At 45.0% G+C, this 27,983-nt stretch overlaps 1 protein-coding gene and 1 long non-coding RNA gene across 6 annotated transcripts; one reads left to right on the top strand and one right to left on the bottom strand.

Moving 5' to 3' along the window:
- Positions 1 to 277: 277 nt before the first annotated feature.
- Positions 278 to 27,698, bottom strand: DNASE1L1 (deoxyribonuclease 1 like 1). 5 transcript variants are annotated; one of them, XM_061614195.1, is made up of 10 exons: positions 27,567 to 27,698; positions 21,548 to 21,658; positions 20,933 to 21,101; positions 19,422 to 19,510; positions 16,608 to 16,694; positions 13,425 to 13,537; positions 12,477 to 12,589; positions 9,623 to 9,780; positions 9,435 to 9,531; positions 278 to 2,441 (listed from the first exon to the last, which is right to left on the bottom strand). In XM_061614195.1, the coding sequence occupies exons 2-10, from the start codon at positions 21,586 to 21,588 to the stop codon at positions 2,307 to 2,309; spliced, it is 1,002 nt and encodes a 333-aa protein (XP_061470179.1). In that variant the 5' UTR covers positions 21,589 to 21,658; positions 27,567 to 27,698; the 3' UTR covers positions 278 to 2,306. The 5 variants fall into 5 exon arrangements, with proteins under 5 accessions (XP_061470179.1, XP_061470177.1, XP_061470180.1 ...); XM_061614193.1 differs by lacking the exon at positions 27,567 to 27,698 and adding an exon at positions 24,194 to 24,563; XM_061614196.1 differs by lacking the exon at positions 27,567 to 27,698 and adding an exon at positions 24,194 to 24,563 and having other exon boundaries at positions 21,557 to 21,658.
- On the top strand, positions 23,700 to 27,835 carry LOC133379267 (uncharacterized). The gene is made up of 3 exons (XR_009761145.1): positions 23,700 to 23,837; positions 26,636 to 26,699; positions 27,605 to 27,835. It is a non-coding gene; the product is annotated as an uncharacterized LOC133379267 (long non-coding RNA).
- Positions 27,836 to 27,983: the final 148 nt, after the last annotated feature.

Here is a 27,983-nt window from a genome sequence, read left to right as displayed (position 1 = left end):
ATACAATTGTGTTCCATTGCTATTTAACTCCAACCTTTACATTTGTTTTCCTTTACACTCATGTGCATACCTGACAACCAAGGATTACATTTCATGAAAGCTTTTGCTGTAATAAAAGGTGTTGAGGTGCCACAAGTCTCTTCGTTATTTTCGCTGCAACAGACTAAGTGGCGATCCCCCTGGAATATATTCCCTATTTAAACCAATGATCTCTAAAAGTTCTTAACTCTGGCAAAATGATACCCTAAGCTTTTTATAGTTAGGAGGAAACCAAGAATTCCACAAATGACACTTGCTTTTTATTAATCACTGAGTTTAGAGTTCCAAAAACACAATTTGAGAATTCTAATATGCATAATTATCCCTCTTTATACAACTTTTCCTAGCTAAAGAACTGAATCTCAGCGGAAAAGCAAAACATAAAAGTTCCATAGCACCTGTACTGATTTATTGCATTACCTTTTAAATTGTGCGTTTGATCTTGCAACTTCAAAGCTGTCCCTTATACTTCTCAGAAAGCGGTCGGCTATTGGTATTGGGGAAGGACATTGTGGCTCAGTGGTAGAGGGCAAATTTTGCATGCAAAGGGTTCCAGGTTCAATCCCCAACATCTCAAGGCAGGCCTGGGAGAGACTTCCCACCTCAAACCCTGGAGAGCCACTGCCAATCAGTATAGACAGTACTGAGCTAGATGGACCAATGGCAGCTTTCCATGTTACTGTGCAGCTCTTTGTACTGGAGAAAACAGGCATTCACTGATCCTTTTAGCATAAGAGGATGAAATCATGCACACACACTGCTCTCCCTCTCTCTCAAATACACACACACACAGCTTGACCATATTGTTTTCTAGGAGAATGTTCCCTGAGCCAAGAAAGACAAGACGTTTCAATGCCACTTCCCGTTCTCAGAATACAGTTCCTGTTTTTTATGTCCTTTACCATTTCCTCTTTGAACCAGACTGCTCTAGTCTTCAGGAAGAATTATACATAGGATCATGGGGGGGGGGTTGTTAAAAAGGGGAGGGAAGAGCATGATCTGTGAGTACACTAACACGTTGATAAGTCACCCTATCCCTTGAGGAAGGGAAAAGATACAAGAGGCGATGGTTTTAAAACTATAGAGAGGTAGGTCTAGGTTATAAATAGTTCTTCCTAAAGAGCACTTCAGCAGTGGGAGGATTAGGAAGGTAGTGAATTTTTGTGTATTTTTATATACAGTAGGGCCCCGCTTTTCGGCACCCCACTTTTTGGCATTCCGTTAATACGGCGCCAGCAGGGTGATCAGCTGGAGGGGGGACTGGAGCTCCCCACTCTCCAGCTGATCGCGCCGGAGGAGGGGAAGATCAGTTGTAGCGTGCTACAGCTGATCTCCTTGGGGCATCAGACTCCCCCACTTCAGCTGATCACAGGAGGAGAAGATCTGATCTTCTCCTCCTCTGGTGCAATCAGCAGGTTAGGTTCCAGACCCCCCGCACTATAGCTGATCCGCTTTTCAGCGGTTTTCACTTTCTGGCAGGGGTCAGGAACCTAACTTGCCATATGCATGGGGCCCTACTGTATTGGAACACTTTTTTTTAGGTTGGGTATCTAGTTTGAGACATTCTACATATTCAGAACAGTCAGTACAGTCCCAGTCAGGTTGGTGTAATGGTTAAAGAGTGTCCAACTGGGACCTGGGAGACCAGGATTCAAATCCCTGCTCAGCCATGAAGCTCACTGGGTGACCTTGGGCCAGTCACTGTCTCTTAGCCTAACCTACCTTGCAGGATTGTTGTGAGAATAAAATCAGGAGGGGGAGAACTATGACTGTACATCACCTTGAGCTCCTTGGGGGAAAGGTGGGATATAAATATGTGTTTTTAAATTTGTATATTTGTTTTTATGTTAATAATAATAATAAATATTAAAACAACTCTGCAACAAAATTAGGATGTCTGAACATTCATGCCATGACAAGGATCCAAATTCATCTTCCCATAATGAGTGGTCCAGGTTGTGGGGAAAGACCCACAGTCACCCCAGCTGCAGGGGGCACTCCAACTGCATTAATATATTGTTTCATTCAGTGTCTGGAATCTGTGAAGTTATTCCTTGTGTTGGACTGCAGCGGCAACAGGAAGATATAGTTCATTGGCTAGCCAAGTGTGAATTGTGAAACCCTATTTCAAAGCTCTCTCCATAGGTAGCCATAGGCCAACCACCCTCTCTCATGTCGAAAAAATGTATCCTCTCAACAGTTCTACACTTCTGATGCTGTAGGATCAGGACAGCCACCAACATTTGGATTCCAGGATCAGAGCATCTTCAGATGCCATAGCCTGAGCCAGACAGCATGGCTATGGCCAGCAACACAAGGCCAGCTGGACTGGCTGGCTGGCACCTCCAATGGCCAATGTTCAGTTCCACCTCTACAGGATAATGGTCACTGACCTCTAAAGCCTGGAAGAGAGAAAGAGAGAATGAAGATTTGGGAAAAAGATGGTCTGGGGTCTATTCTCTATTCAGAATACAAGAAAACAAGAAAGAGGGTGCCTCCCCATAGCAGATTCCAGTGCTTTAGTGCAGGAATGGGGAGGCCTGTAACCCTCTAGATCAGAGGTGAGGAATGTTTTTCAGCCTTAAGGTCATATTCCCTTTGGGGGAAATCCAGGGGTAGGCGGGGCCAGAAGCAAAAGTGGGAGGAGCAATTAATGCAATTTTTATCTTTGTACAGTAGGCTAATTTCTACCCCCCCCACACACACACACACATAAGAACATAAGAAGAGCCTGCTGGATCAGGCCAGTGGCCCATCTAGTCCAGCATCCTGTTCTCACAGTAGCCAACCAGGTGCCTGGGGGAAGCCCGCAAGCAGGACCCGAGTGCAAGAACACTCTCCCCTCCTGAGGCTTCCGGCAACTGGTTTTCAGAAGCATGCTGCCTCTGACTAGGGTGGCACAGCACAGCCATCACGGCTAGTAGCCATTGATAGCCCTGTCCTCCATGAACTTGTCTAATCTTCTTTTAAAGCCATCCAAGCTGGTGGCCATTACTGCATCTTGTGGGAGCAAATTCCATAGTTTAACTATGCACTGAGTAAAGAAGTACTTCCTTTTGTCTGTCCTGAATCTTCCAACATTCAGCTTCTTTGAATGTCCACGAGTTCTAGTATTGAGAGAGGGAGAAGAACTTTTCTCTATCCACTTTCTCAATGCCATGCATAATTTTATACACTTCTATCATGTCTCCTCTGACCCGCCTTTTCTCTAAACTAAAAAGCCCCAAATGCTGCAACCTTTCCTCGTAAGGGAGTCGCTCCATCCCCTTGATCATTCTGGTTGCCCTCTTCTGAACCTTTTCCAACTCTAGAATATCCTTTTTGAGATGAGGCGACCAGAACTGTACACAGTATTCCAAATGCGGCCGCACCATAAATTTATACAACGGCATTATGATATCGGCTGTTTTATTTTCAATACCTTTCCTAATTACTGCTAGCATGGAATTTGCCTTTTTCACAGCTGCCGCACACTGGGTCGACATTTTCTTCGTGCTGTCCACTACAACCCCGAGGTCTTTCTACTGGTCGGTCACCGCCAGTTCAGACCCCATGAGCGTATATGTGAAATTAAGATTTTTTGCTCTAATATGCATAATTTTACACTTGTTTATATTGAATTGCATTTGCCATTTTTCCGCCCATTCACTCAGTTTGGAGAGGTCTTTTTGGAGCTCTTCGCAATCCCTTTTTGTTTTAACAACCCTGAACAATTTAGTGTCGTCAGCAAACTTGGCCACTTCACTGCTCACTCCTAATTCTAGGTCATTAATGAACAAGTTGAAAAGTACAGGTCCCAATACCGATCCTTGACGGACTCCACTTTCTACAGCCCTCCATTGGGAGAACTGTCCGTTGATTCCTACTCTCTGCTTTCTGCTTCTTAACCAATTCCTTATCCACAAGAGGACCTCTCCTCTTATTCCATGACCGCTAAGCTTCCTCAGAAGTCTTTGGTGAGGTACCTTGTCAAACGCTTTTTGAAAGTCTAAATACACTATGTCCACTGGATCACCTCTATCTATATGCTTGTTGACACTCTCAAAGAATTCTAATAGGTTACTGAGACAGGACTTTCCCTTGCAGAAGCCATGCTGGCTCTGCCTCAGCAAGGCTTGTTCTTCTATGTGCTTAGTTAATCTAGCTTTAATAATACTTTCTACCAGTTTTCCAGGGACAGAAGTTAAGCTAACTGGCCTGTAATTTCCGGGATCCCCTCTGGATCCCTTTTTGAAGATTGGCGTTACATTTGCCACTTTCCAGTCCTCAGGCACGGAGAAGGACCCGAGGGACAAGTTACATATTTTAGTTAGCAGATCAGCAATTTCACCTTTGAGTTCTTTGAGAACTCTTGGGTGGATGCCATCCAGGCCCGGTGATTTGTCAGTTTTTATATTGTCCATTAAGCCTAGAACTTCCTCTCTCGTTACCACTATTTGTCTCAGTTCCTCAGAATCCCTTCCTGCAAATGTTAGTTCAGGTTCAGGGATCTGCCCTATATCTTCCACTGTGAAGACAGATGCAAAGAATTCATTTAGCTTGTCTGCAATCTCCTTATCGTTCTTTAGTACACCTTTGACTCCCTTATCATCCAAGGGTCCAATCGCCTCCCTAGATGGTCTCCTGCTTTGAATGTATTTATAGAATTTTTTGTTGTTGGTTTTTATGTTCTTAGCAATGTGCTCCTCAAATTCTTTTTTAGCATCCCTTATTGTCTTCTTGCATTTCTTTTGCCAGAGTTTGTGTTCTTTTTTATTTTCTTCATTCGGACAAGACTTCCATTTTCTGAAGGAAGACTTTTTGCCTCTAAGAGCTTCCTTGACTTTGCTCGTTAACCATGCTGGCACCTTCTTGGCCCTGGCGGTACCTTTTCTGATCTGCGGTATGCACTCCAGTTGAGCTTCTAATATAGTGTTTTTAAACAACTTCCAAGCATTTTCGAGTGATGTGGCCCTCTGGACTTTGTTTTTCAGCTTTCTTTTTACCAATGCCCTCATTTTTGTGAAGTTTCCTCTTTTGAAGTCAAATGTGACCGTGTTGGATTTTCTTGGCAATTGGCCATTTACACATATGTTTAATTTAATAGCACTGTGGTCACTGCTCCCAATCGGTTCAACAACACTTACATCTCACACCCGGTCCCGGTCCCCACTGAGGATTAAGTCCAGGGTTGTCGTCCCTCTGGTCGGTTCCATGACCAACTGGTCTAGGGAATAGTCATTTAGAATATCTAGAAACTTTGCTTCTTTGTCATGACTGGAACACATATGCGGCCAGTCTATGTCCGGGTAGTTGAAGTCACCCATTACTACCACATTTCCTAGTTTGGATGCTTCCTCAATTTCATATCTCATCTCAAGGTCTCCCTGAGCATTTTGATCAGGGGGACGATAGATCGTTCCCAGTATTAAGTCCCTCCTGGGGCATGGTATCACCACCCACAACGATTCTGTGGAGGAGTCCACCTCTTTTGGGGTTTCGAGCTTGCTGGATTCAATGCCTTCTTTCACGTATAGAGCGACTTCGCCACCAATACGTCCTTCCCTGTCCTTCCAATATAGTTTATATCCAGGGATAACCATATCCCACTGGTTTTCTCCATTCCACCAGGTCTCCGTTATGCTCACTATATCAATGCTCTCCTCTAAGACCAAGCACTCCAGTTCTCCCATCTTGGTTCGGAGGCTCCTAGCATTAGTGTACAGGCACTTGTAAGCAGTGTCTCTCTTCAAGTGTCTTTGGCACTTGTGGTTTGGCCTGTGGTAATTTTGCTCTTCTGAATTTATATCCTGTGCCCCTGCTCTCACAATGCCTACTTCTAGGCCTACCCCTTTTAAAATTTCATCATTTCTTTGGTTTTTATCCCAGGGGGGAGGTTTATTCCGAACCGGACCTTCCTCAGCTCCTGTCAGGTTTCCCCCCTCAGTCAGTTTAAAAGCTGCTCTGCTACCTTTTTAATGTTAAGCGCCAGCAGTCTGGTTCCATTCTGGTTCAAGCGGAGCCCGTCCCTTTTGTACAGGCCCGGCTTGTCCCAAAATGTTCCCCAGTGCCTAACAAATCCAAACCCTTCCACCCGACACCATCGTCTCATCCACGCATTGAGACTGCAAAGCTGGGCCTGTCTGGCTAGTCCTGCACGTGGAACCGGTAGCATTTCAGAGAAAGCCACCTTGGAGGTCCTGGCTTTCAGCATCCTACCTAGCAACCTAAATTTTGCTTCCAGGACCTCACGGCTGCATTTCCCCATGTCACTGGTGCCAACGTGCACCACGACCACTGACTCCTCCCCAGCACTGTCTACCAAACTATCTAAACGACGGGCGATACCCACAACCTTTGCACCAGGCAGGCAAAACACCTTGCGGTCTACACGCCCATCACACACCCCACTGTCTATGTTCCTAATGATCGAATCACCCACTACAAGGATCCCTCCACCCCCTGGAGATATATCCTTGGCACGAGAGGATAGCTGCTCATCCCCCAAGGAATGGGTCCCTTCTAAGGGATCGTTTCCCTCTTCCTCAGCTGGATGCTCTCCTTCCCCGAGACCATCGTTCTCCATGATAGCAGGAGAGCTATCATCGTTGGAGTGGGACACAGCTATAACGTCCCTGAAGGCCTCCTCCACACACCTCTCTGCCTCTCTCAGCTTTTCCAGGTCAGCCACCTTGGCCTCAAGGAAATGAAGTCGTTCCCGGAGAGCCAGGAGCTCATTGCACCGAGAGCACACCCACGACTTCTGTCCAACAGGCAGATAGTCGTACATGCTGCAGGCGGTGCAAAACACTGGAAAGCCCCCACACCCCTGCTGGCTTCTTACCTGCATAGTTTTGTTTAAGGTTTATTACGTCAATGGGTTGGAGACTGCGGTTTAGTTGAGGTCAGGGAACAGACGGGCACAGTGGGGGGCCCTGGCCTCCTCGCCCTGCTGCCGAACTCACTCTGCTGCTTAACTCGCCTTAACTCACCTTGACGCTTTGTCAGCTGGGGCTCCCTCTAGCTCGTGGAGCAGGCTCCCTTGCTAGGGTGCTCTGACTTTATATGTGTGGCTGGTTCCTCCCAGCTACTGCTGCCAGCCAATGATGTGTTACTTGAGGCTGATGGCTCAACTATCAGCTGGGGCTTAACTCTTTAGTATTCTCTCAGGCTTCCTTCCTTTGAAGGCAGGAAGGCAGTCTTCCTTCCTGAGCGAGGGGCGGGGCTGTTTAAGCTTTTGGCTGCTTTTAATCTCAGCAAGGGGCTGCAACTTCCAGGCAAGTCTTTTGTGTTTGTTGTTTTCCCACCTAGAACAGCCTGACCTTTCTTTAACCTAGGGAAACAGAGCTTGTGGTTGTGTTTCAGGAAGGCTAAAGCTGCCCCTTTTAGCAAGGACTGAGCTGACTCTCTCCCTGTATGTATTGGTGGAGTTTCCTTTTCCCCCTTCTCTCCGACTGGAATTTAGCCTTGTTTACAGTGTCCCCTGAAGCTTTCCTGCTAGGGTGGTGTTGAAAACTAGCTTTCTATAGGCTTCCTTCTCCTAGGATCTGTCTCCTAAGATATAGGTTCTTTCAGGATTTGGCTCCTAGCTCAGGGTGACCTTGGGCTGCCCTTATTACTTATTGCTCTGAGCTGTTTTACTTCAATTAAATAATGGAATAAATGGGAGCTACTTACCCTCTTTTCACACACCTCTCTATCCTCCATCCAGGCCAGTAGGAGGTATTGACAGATACCTGAAGAGGTACGCCTGGCGCCGACATTACTATCTTTTCGGCGCCAGGTTAAAACTTTCCTCTTTTCCCAGGCATTTTAGTATGTGTAAAAATGTTTGTTTTAAATTTAAATTTTAAGCTTTTAAAAAAACTGTTTTAAATATGTGTTTCATTGTATTTTATGCTGATTGTTGTGAGGGAGCTTCGGCTATGGGCGGTTAATAAATTTAATAAAATGAAATGAAATGAAATTTCAAGGACACATCCCAGCCAGGCAAATGACACTCAAGGAGAGCGCTAAGCAGGGCTGCTGAGGGACGTGCCCTGGAGCAAAGGGGTGTGGCATGGGGAGAGTCCCAAGGGCCAGACAGAAAGACTTGAAGGGTTGCATTTGGCCCCTGGGCCTGAGGTTCCCTACCCCTGCTCTGGAAGTTGTTGGACTATAACTGATCATCCCTGACTATTGGCCATGCAGGGAGCTGGAGTCCAACAACATCTGGAGGGCCACAGGCTCTCCAGTCCTGCTTTACTGCAAGACAGCTCCCTTTTCTTTGGAGGCACTTCTCCAAGACAACACTGCAAAGCCAGTAGCAGCAATCACATGTGGGGACCACCATAGGCTGGAGGCACCCTTTTCACGACTATCTGAAGCAGAATAAATTAGGCAAAATAATCAAAATTGCTGAATTAATGCAGACTACAGGAAATGACCAAAAAGTGCTTAATTTGCATAATGTGAACAGGTCGCATAATTATTTGCTTCTTGGCTCACAATATAGGTCCCCTTGGCACAGAATCTTTACTTTAATTATTACTTTACAGATCTCAAAGCATTCATCAAGCAGCCTCCAGAGCTGGAGAGGCAGCACAGGAAGCATCAGCCTGGTAACACCTCTAACCATTAAGTTGCCTGAGGGAGAACAGCATATCTTAAAGTTTTTGCAACAGGCAGTGGCAAGGGATTGGTTCTCCTGGATCATCTGATTCCCAGCACCAGGAGATTCTGGGCCGTGACTTTGGTAAACCAGCTTGAAAGAGTGACTGATCCATAAGGATCCTGGTTTCAGCCACGCGGCACCTCTTTTTTTCTATGCCAAACTGATCTACCAAATCTTTGATAGTAAAACTTTGTTGACTTCCAGTTCATGTCCAGCATAATTCAAAATGCTAGCTCTTATCTACAAAGCTTAGTAAAGGTCAGGATACTTGAAGGACTACTTTCTCTCATGCAATCATGTTCACCGACTGCATTCATTCAACACTGGAAACCCTGCTATGCTTCCCATCACTTTCAGAAGCATAATTGGTTGGGCACAGCAAGACAGGGCCTTTTCTATTGCCACACCAAAAACTTCTAGAGAAGTGCAGGTGACTCCTCTCATATTAATGCTTCAGATGAGCTATTAAGATCTTCTTTATTTTGTCATGCTTTTAAGTGTGGGTAGAAGTTCTGGCTCCCTGGTTTTTATGCTAAAATGGATTGTTCTGCTCTTGGTTTTAAATGTATGAAATTGGTTTTAGTAATTTGGACTGTTTTTATATTTTATGAACTTTTTTGGTAAGCCCCTTTGAGTTTATTTTATAAACAAAAGCAATGTGTACGTGTATATATAAACAATATTTGTAGGCTTTTGTGAAAGTAAAGATATTATGCACATATCGTAAAGCAATTTCCCCATTCCAACAGGAACTCCCTAATACCTCTGCCTCCGAGAGCCCAAATTCCTTGGGGAAGTTGAAAGGCTGAGCTGATCCAGGCACCACAGCAGCCAGGCAGCGTTCACCATGCACCACGATCCTGTTAGAGTGAGGGAGAGTAAGACAAGGGTTAAAGCAGAGTGGATCATGCAGCTTGTCAGCTGACCGTAAGCCTGGTTCCAGGATCCCACCTGTCATAGGCACAGCGGCTGTTCTCTCGAACGGTGGTATCCACTTTGTCCCCAATGAGCCAATGAAAGTCAGGCTCCTGGCGCAGGCGGATTTGTCCCCAGCGTTTCTTTGCCACGTAGCCACAGTCGGCATTGAAATCACCCAAGAATATCATGTCCTGGGTTAAGGAAGAAAGAAAAAAGAGGTCTCCTTGATTGTTTAAGTAAGTAACAGGATTAGTGGGTTACAGCACAGGGTATAGAAAAGTGATGTCAGCTGCATAAAAAGTTGCCAGGTTCACAACTAAAGATGTTGCATATGCTTTTAAATTACGGGTGAGGAACATTTTTTATGTTGAGGCTGAGGGCCACATTCCCTCGGGGTAATATGTCAGGGGCCACATGCTGGCAGTGGGCAGAGGCAAAAGCCAAAAGTGAGCATTGTTATGTAAATTTGTATAAATGAGCAGAGATCGTCAACGGTCTGAGATGTGTGTGTGCCAGTGTGTGCGTTTACCTAAGTGGCAGGCTTTTACCCTGCATTAGGATCACGGAGACTTAAAACTTAGTAAAATAAGAAAAGCTACTTTATATATAGAAATACATAATAGATAGGAAAGGCATACCTTGTTCTAACTAACTAAATTGGAGGTGCAACGCCCGGGTTTGGGAGTTGTCCCCATGGCTCAGGATGAAGAGAGCAGAGACAAAGATGTATCCTCTCTCTCGGACAGTCGAAGAAGAGAAGAGAGGGAGGAAGGAGGAGGAGCAGATAAGCTTCCCTGAGCATATCAGTTTACATAGTTAGTCAGAGAACAGCACAGGTAAAGGTAGGCAAGCCTAGCCACCTGGAGGACCCTAACTCTATCTTCCTTCAGAAACACAAAGAAAAGAACCCAATCAGGAGTTACTCTTGCCCCACTTCCAGCAAGCATGACATCCCCCATTTTTCCCCATATCCACCCACATGGAATTAGATTGTGGGCTGCAGGTTCCCCACCCGTTTTCAATTATTTTTACTAATCCTACTATTATTTATAAGATGCTTTTTAAATAGTCAAAGCACCTCACATGTATTATCTTGTAACCTGACAAGAACCCTGCCATATAGGTCAATGTTATCACACCATTTTGCAGATGAAGTAGCTGAGGGCGAGAGATGAGTTTGTTGAATTGTTAGTGAGCTTGCTGCACAGGTGAGATTTTAACTGGGAACTACCCATCATTATAATTATTAAGATCTGAACACAAGCATTCATGCTTTAGTCATCTCCAGATGTTGTGGGCTGCTGTGCTTTATGTGGTGCTGACTTGGAGCTGCCCACAAACTTTAATTGAACTGGGGGTGTGGGTAATGTTACTGGCAAAATACTAAATGGGGCTGGCTGATCAAGGCATATAACTCTGGCACTGTTCCATTTTCACTGGTTATCTACTTGTTGATTCCAATTCAAAACCCTGGTTCTTACCTTCAAAACCCTTAACAGCCTAGGACCTGGTTACCTAACGGCCAGTCTTCTCCTAAATGTGCCTTTCCATGTACTTGAATCAACAGATGTTTTTAAGTTGTTGTGTTTTAATATATTTTTTAAGATGTTTTAGTCTTTTGTTTGTAATATGTTTTAAAGTGCTTTCAGTGTTTTTGTTTGCCGCCCTGGGTTCCTTCTGGCAGGAAGGGTGGGATATAAATGTAATAAATAAATAAATAGCAGAGATCTTACTTTGTATCTTCCCACCAGCAAGGGGCTCACCTTGCAGAAATGAGAAACTGTGTTTTTGGTTGTGGCCTTGTTGTTTAATACCTTGTCACGGAAGTCCAACTGGCCACCTATTTGGTGAGAATTTTTTTTGGAAGTCTTTTGGTGGTTACAGATTGCTGCTGATAAAGGAGTTATTGGGTTGTATTCAACTAAATCCTACTCAGAGTAGACCCATTGAAATTAACAAACCTAAGTTACTCATGTCTGTTAACTTCAATGGGTATATTCTGAATAGGACTAGCACTGAATACCAGTCTGCTCCGATATGTGTGTGCTGTAATTTGTATTGTTTAAAATTAATATTGTTTTAAATTATTTCCTGTTGAAAGTTCTTGGGGGAGAAAAGGTGGGATAGAAATATTTAGACCCAATCAATCAAATAAAAATAATGTAGTATTTCTAAAGTACCTTAAGCTAGGCATGGTACAAAGATGAACAAGTTAGGTATGTTATATAATAAGAACTTCTGATTCAGAGTGCAATCTCTTAGCCAGGGATGGGAAACCTTATGGTCCTAACCCCCTGTGGCCATGCTAGCTTGGGCTAATGGATACTGGAGTTCAACAACATGTGTCCCATCACCCAGCTCTGTCCGTGCCACTACATTATGCTAGCTCTTAAATGCTCCAGGGCATTGAGCAAGATGACAGTGACCTCAACGCTCAATCTATACCTACTCTGAGCCTCCCACCTACCTACCTTCCTCCTTTACCTACTGAGGAGCAAAGCTGCAGTCTTGCTGGCCACAACTAGTGAAAGAAGAACAGCAGGTCAAAAGGAATGGGGCAAAAGAAAGACAAAGTGGCCAGTCTTGTTGAATGCCTTGGAACATTTCACAGCACAAATACTAGATTCTGGGTGAGGGCCTATACATTGTGTGCTCTGCTCATAGTTTCCCTCATGCCCCACCACACCCCATATCTGAAGCATCCCAGCGAATCGTTGTTATGATATCACCGAATCTACCACCAGTAAACAAGACGGCAAGTATTGCAATGGCTGGGATCTGTTCAGCAGTGGTTCAAGAAGTGAAGCAGCAAATAATTGCCTATGTAGATGCACTCCAATATGCAACCCCCTACCATTTTCTTAATTTGCAGCTTCTCACCCCTTACCTCAGTGCCCCAGCGTGCCTGCACATTCAGGAAAACATCATAGAGGGCATCAATTTCAGCTTCTGCCTTTGAAGGCATTGTGTGCTGTGGGATCAACACCAGCTCTGGGAGCTCTTGAGGGAGCAGAAATAGAGAAAATGATAATGATAAGGTACAGAAGAATCCAGAGAACTTGGAATCCAAACTCAACATAACCTGTATGGTTTGAGAACAAGCCAAGATCTGAAACCACAGCTTGAACCTGGCTTGTTCTCACTAAAACACAGTTTGAACATACCACATTTCCCTGAATTCATACATCACAGGAACTATGGTTTGTTTAAAAGCAGAAGTAGATGCTTTTGCTTCCTGCAAAAAAGGAGGAGACGAAAGTGGGGACCATGTGAGCCCAAGGCCCTCTGCAGTTTATTCACATTAAGAAAAACCATGGTTTTCTTTTATGTCTGAACTGGGCCTTGATGCTATTGTCAAAAGATGTTCTCTTGGGTTACCTTAGAAAATGCAGTTACATAGGACCCAGGCCATCAGCAGGGCAATTTGTGGTAACATGGAGATGGAAGGAAAGGCAACCTGAGAGTGTGTAGAACAAGAGTAGGGAAACCTTTTCAGCTTCTAGGTAACCCGAGGGGCTTCTGTGGGCAGGGCCAGAGGCAAAAGTGGACAGAGCATTGAATGTAACCTTCACCTTTGTGCAGTAGGCTAGTTTCTACACCTACTCACAGACCTCTCTCTATTCTTCATCCAGACCAGCAAAAGGCATTATCAGAGTTCAAGGACACATTCCAGCCAGGTAAGAACACTCAAGGAGGGTATGAACCAGGAGTGCTGAGGGGTGTGGCCTGGGTAGAGTTCTGAGGGCCAGATAGAAAAGCCTGGAAGGTCACATTCAGCCACCTAGGCCTGAGGTTCCCCAGGCTCTCCTCCCCCACAGATGCCCAGGGCTCTCACTTTTGATTGGCACGCTAAAGCGGACAATGAAGGGCTCACGAGCAAAGACATCTGGTCGATCTGGATTATTATCTTCATATGAGTAGAAGTCCAACAGCCGAGTCCTCTTTTTCCTAAGGGAAGGGAAGGACACAGGTAAGTAATGGAGGATCTGGCCTGAGGGAGGAGGTGAAAAAATAGCACCAAGGGCCAATGTGGGATTTCCCTGCAAAGGAAATACTAACTTCAGCAGTGGGATTTTCCTCAGGACCACAGTAGGGGAAGAAAGGGTTAATCTACTCCCAACGTTTGCTCCAGTCCCGTTAATTACCAGTCCCTCCACCAGCCAACATCATTTGAATTTTTAAAAAATCTGCATGTTAGATGCAAAAGCACATTTAACCTCATCTAGTTTGGCGCTATTATTTTGTTTGTTTCCTCTCTCTCCCCATGCCCTTTATTTTATTTTTATTTACATTATGTCAACAGGGCAATTCAGTGGTTTAAACTTTTAAGATGAGCCAGTAATTTTTATGATTGTTTTGTTTTTATATATTTTATGCTTTTTGTAAATTTTGTTGTACATTACCCTCTTTTATGTAAGGCTATACATAACTCTATACATTTTTATAAATAAATACATGTGTGCGCTGTCAATTTTTATTTAATAATATATAGCTAAGGTGTGAGTGGAACAACCCATTTTGTTCTGAAACATCAGTCAAATATTGTGCTCAAGCATAAATGAGCACAAAATTGCTTGCACATCTTAAATATCCCTCTTCCAGTGGAGTCATGTGAATTGCTGTGGGAAACAGCATTAAAACGTATCTAGGCGCAAGTGTTTAAAAATTGTGTTTAAAATTGTTGTAACCTGTCCTGGGACCTTTGGGTGAAGGGCGGGTAAAAAATTCTAATTCTAATAATGATAATGACAATGATGGTAATAATAACAACAACAAAGAGAAGAAAGGGAGGAATAGTCTGTGCTGGGTGAGAAAGAACAAGGAAGTGGTGCTGCTTTAGTATAACTGGGTTGTCTGCTGACCCTTGATGATGGAATTCAGGCTCCACACAGAGGATGGTAAACGTAATGGTGATATCCAACCCCCTGGCAGGGCTCCTAACACAGGCTTGCAGCTGGGATTCTCTGACCTAGGTCCAAGGGAAGAGGCAGGGTGAGGCTGGATTGTGCTTAAGTGGACAGTGGCACCATTTATAAGCTGTGAGTGACAAAAACCTAGTAATTGCTTTCTCGTTGTCTTTGGTCTATCTGATAAGGATAAAAGAAGGGGGCGGACATTTGCTGCAAGAGAAACTGACTGTGGGGATTCCAAAAAGGGAGCTAATGCATCAGAACCAGAGCTTGGAAAAGTTACTTTTTTGAACTACAACTCCCATCAGCCCCAGTCAGCATGGCTGGCTGGGGCTGATGGGAGTTGTAGTTTTAAAAAGTAACTTTTCCAAGCTCTGATCAGAACCATTTGCTGCAAGACCTGATTGCTGTTATCAGTTTCCCAGAATGGAAGGGAACATCTCCACGTGTCTGTAAACATCTCTTCTTTTTAAATCAAATGTATAAATTCATTTTTGCTGGGTTCTGTCATTAGACTATGTGTTGTCTGCTGAACCTTGTTTACTCTTTCAGGCTTCACATACGTGTTGATGATGCATTCAACAGAGTTACATACATCTCCCCGGGAGGGCTCTGAAAACACAGCACTGAAGCAGGTTTTCACTAAAAGAGCAGAAGGGGAGTTTGAAGGTTGGGCTGTTCTTAAAAGAGAAAGTGTGCAGATAATTCACCATGCCTGAATGCAGTAGACATTTTTGTCCAAAGCTTAGGGCCATAGTACACCTGATATTATTCAAAAGCATGCTTATATTGGTGATTTTTATTTTGAAGGGAAAAAAAGCAGCCATGGGGCTTGGATCCCATTCCTTCCCCCTCCCACCAAATAATTCTTACCAAAATTATCCCCAAGCTTTTATCTGCCCCCCCAAGATGCTATTGGCAGTAAACAACCCCTTCAGAGGCAAACAGCAGCTGAAGGAGGGGTGATTTTTGGCAGGAAACTGATGCAGATTCCTGATCCAATTCAATAGCACACCCTGGACTGGGGCCCCACAACTTCTTTTTCTTCAAAATAAAAATGTCCCATTTATGCACACTTAAAATTTTTAGTATGAACATCATGTTTAATTTGGCCCTTAGCCTATGCCAGAAAACATTTTTATTCATGTATTTATTATTATTACATTTGTATCCCACCTTTCCTCCAAGGAGCCTAGGGTGGCATACATGGCTCTCCACTTCCCCATTTTATCTTCACACCAACCCTGTGAGGTATGTTAGATTATGACCGGCCCAAGGCCACCCAGTGAGCTTTGTGGCCAAGTGGGAATTTGAACCCTAATCTCAGATCCTAGTCCAATTCTCTTCACTGTGTTTTCATGCTTAGCCATGGTTTGGCTTAGTGTTATGTGTGAACTAGACCAATAAAATATCCAATAAAAATAATCATCAGTAAAATCATCACAGTGGCCAGTATTAACGATATTAAGAGTCAAGGAAAACCTAGGTGAACAGGTATGTCTTCAGTTGATGGCAAACCCCTCCCAAGCTTGTGCTTGCCTGATCTCAGCAGGGAGAGCATTCCACAAGGCAGGCATCACAACAGAGAAGGTCCTTCTTCACCCCACACCCCACCAAGTGGAACTTTGTACATTGTGGTATGGTCACATCCACAGACTACAGTGACCTTGGTGGTCTATATGGGAAAAGGCATCCCCTCAGATAACCTGGCTCTGTTCCAAGTGATGGACACAGCAGTTCTGGCTGAAGCAAGGCAAGAGTTCAAGGTCCAGCAAAGCAAGGCAAAGTCCAGGTTTCAGCAAGGCAGTGCAGTCAAGAAAAGCAAGGCAAGATAGAGCAAAGTCCAGGTTCTGTTAAAGCAAAGCAAGGTAAGGTAAGTCAAAGTAGAACAAGGCAAGACTTCTAGACAGCTATGTAGGAAGCTGACAATTCATGGCAGCAAGGCTACCAGTCTCCAATCCTCTGTTATTTCAAGCTCTCCCTGCCCCCCTGCCCCCCGCAATCTCACATTGCCGGCCTACCTTACAGCATTATAAAGGCTATCTGAGATAATGTATTGAAATGCTTTACACATACTAATAAGAGTAGGACAAGGTCAAGGCACTCACCTGTATATGAATACATAGCGTTCTTGGTAGTTGCCCCGGCCCAGCAGAGGGCTGGTGAGGTAGCTATAGGGGCTAGAGCGATCATACCTGACAGGAGAAAAGACATTTCACTTGGGCTCAAGGACACTTGATTTGCAAAACAAAGTATATGTGGATATAGAAAGGTCATTTCCCATCATAAGTTACCAGCCAGGGAGTGGATCAAAAATCTCCCTGTAAGGCAGGAACAGAAAACCTGTGGCCTCCAATTGTTGTTGAATTACAACTGTCATCCTTGATCTTTGGCCATGCTGGCTGGGGCTGATGAAAGCTGGAGTCCAGCAATATCTGGAGGACCACAGTTTCCCCACCTGTTTTAAGGCACTGTGGGGCTCAAACTAGGGCTTTTGTAAGTCAGGCACTCGGTTCCTGCTTTCCGCACCACCAGGGTCACTGGTTAGAGGAAGGCTCGTCAGGCAATTCAAGCCAGGGCACCATCACTACAACCCAGAATCCTCTTGGTCTTAGGGGGGGTCAGATGATACCAGAGAACCAATCCTGTGCTGCTGCCAACCATAAAGCTCCCAGAGCCAGTGCTCTCCATCAATATGGGCACTTGCTACTATGGAGGACCACCAGTCTGTGTCACTTGCCTCTCTACTCCCACCTAAGGTGTGTGTCAATCAATCCTTGGACCTCAGTATCTGAAACTCCAGGAGGTGCTGGAAGGGAAGAACATAAGAAGAAGTTTGCTAGATCAGGCCAAAGGCCCATCTAGTCCAGCATCCTGTTCTCAGCTAGATGCTTCTGGGAAGCCTGAAAGCAGGGCTTGAGCACAACAGCTCTCTCCCCATTTGTGATTCCCAACAACCGGTATTTGTCAAGAACATCTGATTTATAAAATGGCTTTGAGGCAAAGAATTGGGGGGAAGACATCTTGTCTGAGATGGGGCCTCTGCAGTTCTCACAGCTGAAGCTAATTAACTAGGCTGCTTATCAGTGGAGACTGGTACTTCAAGGCCACAGGCCTGGGAAGGTTGTGGAGTGCATGACATTAGGCGTGAAAACTCCAGAAATGTTTCATCATCAGAAAGCCCCCTGATTGGCTAATTAATTCCTAGCTGTTGCTGGGCATTTCCCCATAAGAATAGGATTCAGAACTTTTCCTTTGTTCCCCGCTGTTCCCTGTGGTTCCATCTTCCACTATCCAGGCTATACATCTCTGGGGAGATGAGGAACCATGAAGCTATTTTGCTGTTTACCTCTTTGTCAGTACAGACTAGGCTAGATGGTTTTGTTGTTTTGTTTGTGACTGTAACTCTCTGTATTTTACCTAGCCCTCAGGGGTGTGGGTTTTAAGGAACCATTTTGCTGCTGCAATTGTGCACTTATATTTTATTTAATAATGTTACTTCTTATTTACCAGTGTGTGTTCATTGCAGGAGGGGATTTGGCTCTGAATCCAGTACCTTGACCAATTAACCACGGACTACCTTTTATTTGGATATTTTGCCTAAGGCTCCAAGACAAGGAGTGTAGTCTGGCTCTTCTCTGTTGGAATCCTTAGCAGATCTATTTCTGGCACTTTGGGTTTCCCCTTGGCTCAGAGTGACCAGATTAAGGGGTGGTGGCAGTCTACCTACCTTACAGGGTAGTTGTTGGTTACTCAGCCTTAGTAAGGGGAGGCACAGGTTTGTGCCTTGCCAGGATCAGTTGTACTGGGTTTGGGAATTGAGTCCTGGGACTGAACTGGGAGCAGTTCATGACATTATTCAGAGGCATACTGCCTCCAAGAATGGAAGTAGAACATAGTCATTGTGGCTAGTAGCCACTGATAGCCTTACCCTCCATTGAACAAGGTGGGGCATTTACTTTGCATTCTACACAAACTACATTTAATGGGTGTTCCCACCATGTCCTGTTTTGGTCCTACAGAGGCACCCAGGGAGCAAGGCAGCACCAAAGAGAGATCCTAGTGAAAAACTTGCCCCAGCAAGGGTTGAAAGTGAACTGAGCCCTTTTCAGCCTCTGCCTCCAGTCCTCCTCTCCTAGACTCCACCCTCTTTTAGGAGAATGAGAGTCTCTGAAAGAGCCAATTCTCTGGCCTGAAAGTGGCTACTCTCCTGTGTTCCATGACTTCATGCCTGATGCATTCCTTGCTCTGTTGGACTGCTGATGTACTGTGGGAAGCCCTCTGTTCCTTGGGCCCAGAGGAAGGTGCCTGTTAGAGTCCCGACTATGCTTCTATGGGTGCTGTGGCTGTGGCATCAGGTTCAGTGGGCTCCTGCCTGCTGGTCTCAAGTTCAGTGGTTCCCTGGTTATCAGCATGAGGTTCAGAGCCAGCAACCAAGTCTGGTTTCTTAGCTGCTGACACTGTAGCCTGTGACTCATGTCCTGGTCATTGCCTGATTCTGGGGGTCAGGACCACCACCACCCATTTCCATCATCTCATACAACATTCCTCCCCACCCCAACACAGTCCTGCTATAAGACAAAGCACAGCACACCGAGAAATTCTCCTGTGCAGGCCCCATTAAAAAAAATGGTATTACTAATCTCACCAGCTCTCTGTCATTCCAATGAGGCTCGTGCAAAAAACTGTCCTGGTGAATTGTGCCCAATGTCATTTAGGGGTTGCTCTTTTGCATTTGTCCACCTGACACCAAGATATCTGGGCCAGCTCTGCTGCCCTCATGCAACAGTCCAACTTCTCTCCTATTCATTTCTCTTTCCCAATCCATACTCTTTCCAAAGTCCCAGTTGTCCCTTGCTCCACAATCCCCTTGTGTATTCCTGTCCCTCTGATTGTGTTTCTCCCACATTATTCACACTCACTGATTCAAGGCAGCCACCAAGGCAGGGATTGCTTTTCCTTTTGCATCCATCACCTCTTGTAGGACAGAGATATCGCAACGAGACAGGATCTGTGGAGTACATGGGAGGGGAGACACGTTAGTCGATATATGAGGGTAAAGAATGTGTAGCCCTCCAAACGTTCTTGGACTCCAACTCGCTAGTCCTAATGGAGGTGGTAAATCTGTGCCTGGGCAGTACAGATTGAACGCTCCTCCATGAAAAAGAAACCAATCCTGAGCATAGAAAACTAGATGTCAGAAAGGAGGGCAGGCTAGAATCCCTTGCCCTGACATCTAGTTTTCCTGGGTGACGGGAATTGTTTATATGAATGAGCATTCCATCTTGTTAGCCTTCACCTGCAATGTGAAGAGGTACAGCCCACACACACACTGATTATCTCCTTGAGAACTAGGCCAAGGAGAACTAAGCCAAGCCTCCTTCTCTGTGACATGCCAGTTTCATATATAAAGAGATTATTATTCATGAAGGAGAATTCAAAGCATTGAACCATCCTTGCCTTCATAGTCTAAAGAGGTGCCAATGCAGATCTGCCCTGAGGTTCTTCACTATTCTAGATGAGGCATTATTATTTTTTTAACTGTACTGAGACCATTTAAATTAGATTGCCATGAAACCCCCCCCACTAATCTTGCATCCTGTATAAATTATATACACATTTATCAATTTTTAATTTATGTAGTTTGTTTTGCTTCTGATAGTCATGGAGAGACAAGCCCCATTGCTTGGTCCCTGAGATTTCAGCAGGTGTTGCCCACTGCACCCATAAGGACTAGAAACTTGATCTCATAAAAAACAGAGGTTCTCTTAATGTTGAATTCTTCACCAGTTTTTTTTACAGAATATACAAAGCTCTGATCCTAGGAAAATATTGCAGAAGTATTCAAACACAAGCACGCACACACTTTATACTGAGGCAGACCCTTGGTCCATCAAGCCTATTATTGTCTACACTGACAGGCAGCGGCTCTCCAGGTTTCTAGCAGGGGTCCCTCCCAGCTTGACCTGAAGATGCCAGGACTGAACCTGGGATCTTTTCCATGCAAGCATATGTTCTACATCCCTTCGCTCTTCATTACAACCCACTGTATACAAACATAGGAAGCTGCCTTATACTGCATCAGACCACTGGTCCATCGAGTTCAGTGTTATCTATACTGACTGGCAGTGAGTGTCCAGGGATTCAGGAAGAGGGCATTCCCAGCCCTACCTGGCAATGAAGCTGGGACCTTCTGCATGCAAAGCATGTGCTCTTACCACTGGGCTATGGCCCTCCCCCCGGAGCTCCAAACTTTGGTAATTTCTTCTCCTAATCTGTCCCACCTACTCCTTCCAGACCCATCAGAGCTTGTTTATACAAGTTGTTCCCTTAAGAAAACAAGCCCCATCTGGAGAAGGAATTCCACCAGCAGAAGCTACATGCGTTCAGAAGAGTCAGGACGCCTGCCAAGGATTGTCTTGACATCCTGCACCTTGACAAGAGTGTCCATGACTCTGACTTTGTCTGCCTTTCCTTGGGCAAAGCGCTGAGTGTTGAAGGCACAGATCCGGAAGGGGGCTGCCGCTGGGCACAACAGCAAGAGCAGCAACAGGGGCAAAAAGCAGGAGGGCTCCATCCTCAGGAATCTAGTCTGGTTCCTCCTACAGACAGAGAAAAACACATGAGAGGAAGATGGAAAAGAAGGACAATGGAGGAGGAGGTGGCGATGGTGGCTACTTGCAGCAGAGGCCATTCATGAGACTTCAGGGACTAGGGCTAAATATGGAGACGGGTGCTACTAAATAAAGATCAGCACAAACTAAACAGCAGAAGACGGCGGCAGGCAGCACATTAATTAATGCTCCTAATGCCAACAGAGTCCTCCTACGCAGGGCTTAGTTTGAGTCAGGCTATCGGCATCAATGGCAGTTTTCCTCTTGGAGCTCAGCTCTAGAACATGTGATGAGGGCCTCTGAGCAAACACAGACTACATTCATCTCTGGCAAACGTCCATCTGAAGTCAGAGAGTGGTGTTTCCAAGTCAGAAGGTATAGCTTCCAAGCGGGTATGACTCAGCAAGCATCCAGTGACTCAGCATTCAGATTACCCAGAGCACCTGCCAAGGATTGCCTTGATGCCTCCCACCATCAACAGTGTCTATGATGCTGACTTTGTCTGTCTTCTCTTGGGTGAAGCATTGAGTGATGAAGGCACAGATCTAGAAGGGGGATGAATGATGAAAGTTTCAGGCCAGACAATAGGAGGTACTTCTTCACACAGTGCATAGTTAAACTATAGAATTTGCTACCACAAAAATTTAGTAATGGCCATCAAGCTGGACAGCTTTAATAAGAATTAGACAAGTTAATGAAGAATAAAGCGATCAATGGCTACTGCTAGTTATGATGCCTATGTACTGCTTCCAATGGTTGCTGGTGTCCATGAACAGAGAGGGCTATTGTGCTCATGTTCTGTCTGTGGGCTTCCCAGATGCAGTTGGTTGCCATTCTGAGAACAGGATGCTGGACTAAATGGGCCTTTGGCCTCATCTAACAGGGCTGTTCTAATGGTATTTCTTTGAAATGAAAGACTGCATACAAATAATGTTAACAAACAGATAAATCTTCTCATTTACTTTATTGTTAAATTTATATCCCACCTTTTCTTCAGTAAGTTCAAAGTGGTGTATATGGTTCTTCCCCTCCACATTTTGTCCTCAAAACAATCAGTGGTGTAGTTGTCTAGGGTCTCAGGGGTTTTTGGACCCCTTACATTTTTGGGAGCAGGGTCCCAGAAGGGTCCCTATGTTTCCAGCATCCTATGAACCAATCAGCATGAAAGGAGAGTGTGTTAGCCACTGCGAAGAGTCTTCTAACATGCTTCCTTGCCCTTTCTTGCTGAATGGAGCCAATTGGAGTGAAAGGAGGCGAGTCAGCCACCGAAAAGACTCTTTTCAGTAGCTAACACTCTCCCCTTTCATGTTTATTGGCTCCTAGGGACATCTGTTGTTGTGGGAGAAGGCATTAACAAGGATCTCATTCTCAACCTAGTAGCAAAAAAGGAGGAAGGGACCCTGAACTTCTGAATTTGTCACTACACTGCTGAAAACAACCCTATGAGGTAAGTTAGGCTGAGAGACTGTGACTGGCCCAGGGTTGCCCAGTGAGCTCTATGACTGAGTAGGAATTTGAATCCTGTCCCCCAGATCCTAGTCCAGCACTCTAGCCACTATGCCACATTGGCTCCACACTGGCTTCTTAGGTTCTTATCTTTGTTTTCAGCAGTCAAGCTCCGACTTAAATGGCTCATTCTCCAGTGTTAAGCAAATCAATAATATTCATATTGCTGCAAGAGTAGACCAAAAGCATTTTACAAGTTGCATTAAGGGTCAAATGAAACATTACTTTACATTTGTATTATTTACTACATTTATAGCCAAGGAGCTCAGTACAGTATAGTCTATGGTTTTCCCCTCATCCCTTTTATTCTTGCAACAACCCTATGAAATAGGTCAGGCTGAGAGAGACTGCGTATCCTAAGGCCCACCCAGTGAGCTTCATGACTGAGTGAGGATTTGAACCCGGGTCTCCTCAGTCTTAGGCTGTGTACATAAAACTGGCTTAAAATGCAGCTAGGTCATTCTTTTTCTCAATTCGGATCAAAGCTGGTTTGGAGAAAAATGCATCAAAACACATTATTTAATAAGAAACAACATAGATACAGGATTGCTGCAAATGTCATGTGTACACTGCTTCCCAAACCAGCAGCGAGAGCACACTGGATGCAGAGTAAACACGAGTGTGTACACAGCCCTAGTCTGACCACAGGAGTACCATACTGGTTGTGCAGGTGCTGCCCAAAACAACAACTGCACAACTAACTCCACCTTCCATAATGTCTACAGTGACTAAACCTAGAGCCTTCACCGAATGCACATGACCCTGTTCAGAGGGATGGGATTTCCTTCAGATGGGACTTACTTCTGAAAAGATATGCATGCCATTGTGTTGTAAATGCCTCCAAACTGAAATACAGCTGCAGAACCAGAATTCCATTATTGCATAAAACACAGAAACTGTCACCGGTATTCCTAGCTTCTAATAATGACGGGCAGAATTAGTACTGACAAAAAATTGTTTCCCTCCAGTTTCGCTTCACAGTAATAAAGAACAGGTGTTGAAGCCACTGTGCACAAAGTAAAAAGGAATGCCAAACTATTTTTCTCTGCTAGAACTGCCCAGCTGTTTATAGCAGGGGTGGAGAACTTGTGGTACTGATGTAGTTGGACTGTCATCATCCCTGACCTTTGCCTGTGTTTGCTGAGGCTGATGGGAGTTGGAATCTAACATCTGCAGGGCTACAGGTTCACTACTCCTGATGTATATGGATTGTATAAGGTTGGTACCAAAATTTGTTGATAAAATAATCTTTCTGCTCAGTCAAGTTACTCAGAAGCCAGTCCGGTTGAGTACGGTGAAACACACTCTGATCCACCTAACTAGGAAATGGCTCTTAGTTCCCAGCATGGTTACGAGTTGCATGCAATGTGTTTTTTTCCAAGCAGCAGGAAGCTTCCCCCTAAGACCTGCCAGGAAAAACATGTGCCCGATCCTGAGGGACTCCACTAGGGCTCCATCCAGCAGCAGCAGGATCAGGAACGTTCACAGGGGGACCGCCTGCTCCTTCCTTGCACCTTAATGCGATTGTCATTTATATGCTCTTCAGTTGCCCCCCTCCCCGTCCCTAGTAATACCGTAGTCTTGTCTCATCATGCTCCGAAAAGGGCAAAGTCCATTTCTTGAGGCTGCTTTTTCACCCGGCAGCAGCCGCTTACCGACAGACGGGACGCGCAGGAAGAATCAAATCCAACCCAAGCACTTGAGGGAGGCGCCTCTTCCCCCCACCCCCGGGGCTAGTAATCAAGGTCCGACAAGCGCGGAGGCGCCGTTGTGAGGCCCTCTTGGGTGAAGTAAATGTTGTGCCGGTGTGAGCATTGGCAGAGAGCACTGCGGTCACCGCGGAAGAGGAACCACGCAGCTGGCCCTCCCGCTCCTCTGGCGCGTTTCACTTTGGCTCTTAAGGGCGGGTCTTAGTTGCGCGGTTCGCTGGACCTGCCTTACGTGGGTTTATTGTTCATTGCGTTGTATGTTGTACTGTTATATATGATCGTCGGTTATATAAGATCGTCGGTGGAGTGACGTTTTTATTGGAGACTGTAAGCCGTTTTGTTCAGGAGGTTCCTCCAAAAAACGGGATATAACCAGTAGTGTAGTGGCAAATTCAGAAGTGCAGGCTTCCTTCATTATAGTCGCATCACACCCCCTTTCAACTTTCCCTCATCTCCCTTCCTCCCTAGAGGCCAATCAGCATGAAAGGGGAGGCTGTGAGTTAGCTACTGGGAAGAGTCTTCTCAGTGGCTGACTCACCTTTCACTCTGATAGGCTCCAATCAGCATGAAAAGACAAGGACTCTTCTCAGTGGCTAACACACTCTTTCATGATGATTGGCTCCTACTTAGGGACCTGGCTGGGAGCCTGCTCCCAAAAAAGAAATGCCTACAACCCCCTGCGACCCTGGACGACTACACTCCTGGAGATAAGTTTTAAAATAAATAAATAAAATGAGCAACGCAGGCTGGCTTCATCCACAGCACTTCTCTTTGTCCCTCATCCAGCACTCACAAGACAACCCCTGCCCCCATCACAGGAAACTGTAGCTAAGATGAGGAAGTGGGGAAAAGGCCGCGTTGATATATTGCAAAATATCTGCGAAGATAGTGCAGTTCCACAGAGGAATTCATCAGAAATCTCAGCTCAGTTTGTACATTGGGTAACATTCCTCTCCCCAAGTAAACATGCTGGCAGGAATGCAAGGAGCTGCTGGAACCTGGTGGGAACCCTATGGAAGAAAGGCTGGCCCTCCCATTAGGTAGAGTGAGGCAACTGCCTCAGGCAGCAGATGCTGGGGGGCGGGGACAGGAAGCAATGGTGAGGGGTTGGAGAACATAATGGCGCATGCTACACAACCTGCCCTGTGCTCCCTAAACTAGCCTGCTGTCCTAAAGTGTGGTAGAGGATGGCACCCCATCACCAGTGTTGAAGTAAGATACAACTGCTGGTCCAGTTGGCTTCTGTGCCTCGAATGTGTGTGTGTGTGTGTGTGTGTGTGTGTGTGTGCGCGCGCGCCCTCTTGTCCTTTGTTTCAGGCAGCAAAATGCCTTGTGCCAATGCTGGCTGTATAGCCCAAATCAGATGAGATGTGGGCCATGGCTAAAATGCTTATCCATATAAATGTCCCAGATATATGCCATCATGCTTAAGTGCACTTTCCCCATGTATCAGCCCATGTATGTGCTTCTTTTGCATGTGAATGACTGACAAAGGGGTGTGTGGCTAGCATGCTAACATTCCATACAAATAGTAAATGCATTCAAATGTGATTTGCTTTATGTGGAAATAAGGTAAATGCTTTATCCTGGCATGTATCAGGCCTGGTGTGACCCTATGAATTGATGCCTCCATAAGTTGTTGTTGTTGTACGTACACCCACCCCATGGAGGTGCACAACTGGTACCTCCACATGATTCTTCCTGGACCATGAGCCTCCTGGTGCCCCAGGTGCTCCCATGGGTGGTCAGACAGGGGCTGCCAAATGCACTAACCAGCTCTACATATGTTGAAAAGGACCAATTGGCTTCCCACCTGTGCCTTTAGCAGCAAACCGACACACAGAAATTTAGCATACAGTGTTTTTCTGACCACTTCTCTCGATGCTAGGAAAAGCTTTGCCAGCTTAATTTATGTGTGCTGTGCCTGCTGTTAAAGTACAGAGGCTGGGCTAGTCAAAAAAAGTGGTGGTGGTGAGAAACTAGCACATGGAGTAAAAAAAAACCATGGGCATTGGGTTGTCAACCAGCAAATATTTAATTGGCCCAACCATAAAACCAAGATCTACCAGATAAGCAAGCCTGATAAATAAGCTCAAAATTCTGTCAGACCCACCTTCCCCCCCAATCCATTATTTGCCACAGGCTTCTCTCATCATAACCTACCTGGTTCTGCATTGGTTCTGCTTATCCTAGATCTGCCCTTTGTCCTAACCAAAGGAAGCAATTTAAAATAAATAGATAAACCAGAAGCTGACATTTCTTATGTTATTTCTTATCCATGCTAGTTTTCCAACCATTTCTTCACAGACTCTGAGAAGGATACACAGCTCTGCAAGCCCACAACGCTGGAGAGAGACAGGCACATGGGGGAGTAAGTTGTAGAACCCTTCAATGCTTCTGGTCTCAAGACTTTGGGGAAATTAGTGCAATTATACACTAAGTTGCCCTGTGATCCCAAATTACCCCTGATGTCCTTGTTCCAAGATTAGCTAGGTGATCTTCTCCACAAGGACTTGATAATCTTTTTGCTGGTTGCTGCCTGCATGGTAATTGCCAGATAAGCATTCCTGGAACATTGGTATGCCCAGGTATGAAATATTGCTTAAAGAAAGACTAACCACATGTCTAAACCTGAATAAAAATCAAGAGAGCAAAGATTCTTTTCACAATATGTGGCCCTGTTTTATGTTAACTCGCAGCAGATGTCCACCTGCTTCTCACTGTCAACTGTGTTGGGATGTTTGTTGCTGAAGGCCAGAAACATCACAGCCATTCATATATACAAAGTTCTGAATGTTCAGGAGGCATTGCAAACATTCTTCTTTGACAGTATTGTGTTGTTGTGATTCTGTTGTTGTAACATCTGAAAAATTTCATAAAACTTAAAAAAAATACTTGAAGCCTGTATGCTTCCACTCTTTAGCACTGCACTAACAAAATGGGGAAAAGCAAGAATCTCTGCAACAAGACTACCTCCAATTCCAGTTCATCAGGACAGAATGGATATTGTACTCTGCTGCTGAACTGGAGCTAATACGAGTATAGTTGAATAATATCTAGTTGTTTTGTCTGGAAAGGTGCTGGATTTGCCTTTCTTGTCCCATGCACTATGCTTCAAGCAGCTTGCAAGTCAAACAGAAATTCCCATATTCTGACACTCTTTCTGCTGTCATCAGAGCTGCAATCAGTAAAAGCCAGTAAAACGGGTCCAATCATTGCTCCAATACTGACAACTCACTTTACTCCTGCCTCCTCCCGTCTTTTTCTTTCTTCCAGGAATCATGCAGGTTTCATCGTTCCCCAGGACAGCCTCAGCATTTAAAAAGCTTCAAGTGACTGAAAATCAAGCATGCATCTTCATACACTGGCACACTGAAATTAAAAAATGTACAGACGTTTGAACAGGATGACTCAACACATGCTCACAAAAGATACAGCTCTAAATACTAAAATGTACCAAGAGGAGTCACACAAATACATGCAAGATAAATAAAGAATGCTTACTGAATGGCACACCTGGTTCTGTCATCACTACAACATACAGTCAGTGTAACGATACCCAGCAAAGATGTAAATACAGGATATCCAACTGCAGCGTCATCTAATTTAGTGAAAGGGAAGTGGGGCAACTGGCTTAAAACTGATGTGGCAATAT

The sequence above is a fragment of the Rhineura floridana genome, chromosome 3 (genome assembly GCF_030035675.1).
Source record: "Rhineura floridana isolate rRhiFlo1 chromosome 3, rRhiFlo1.hap2, whole genome shotgun sequence".
NCBI lineage: Eukaryota > Metazoa > Chordata > Lepidosauria > Squamata > Rhineuridae > Rhineura > Rhineura floridana.
The sequence above is the reverse complement of the archived record's forward strand: the minus strand, read 5'-3'. Positions and strand labels throughout refer to the sequence as shown.

Excerpts from the sequence above, each read along its gene's own strand:
- DNASE1L1 (XM_061614192.1), bottom strand. The coding sequence starts at position 21,193 with ATGGCCTCTGCTGCAAGTAGCCACCATCGCCACCTCCTCCTCCATTGT. Across the intron at positions 12,590-13,424 it reads CTTTAGCGTGCCAATCAAAA|AGCTCCCAGAGCTGGTGTTG; the intron begins GTGAGAGCCCTG and ends TGCTCCCTCAAG. Across the intron at positions 9,532-9,622 it reads AGCCGCTGTGCCTATGACAG|GATCGTGGTGCATGGTGAAC; the intron begins GTGGGATCCTGG and ends TCACTCTAACAG.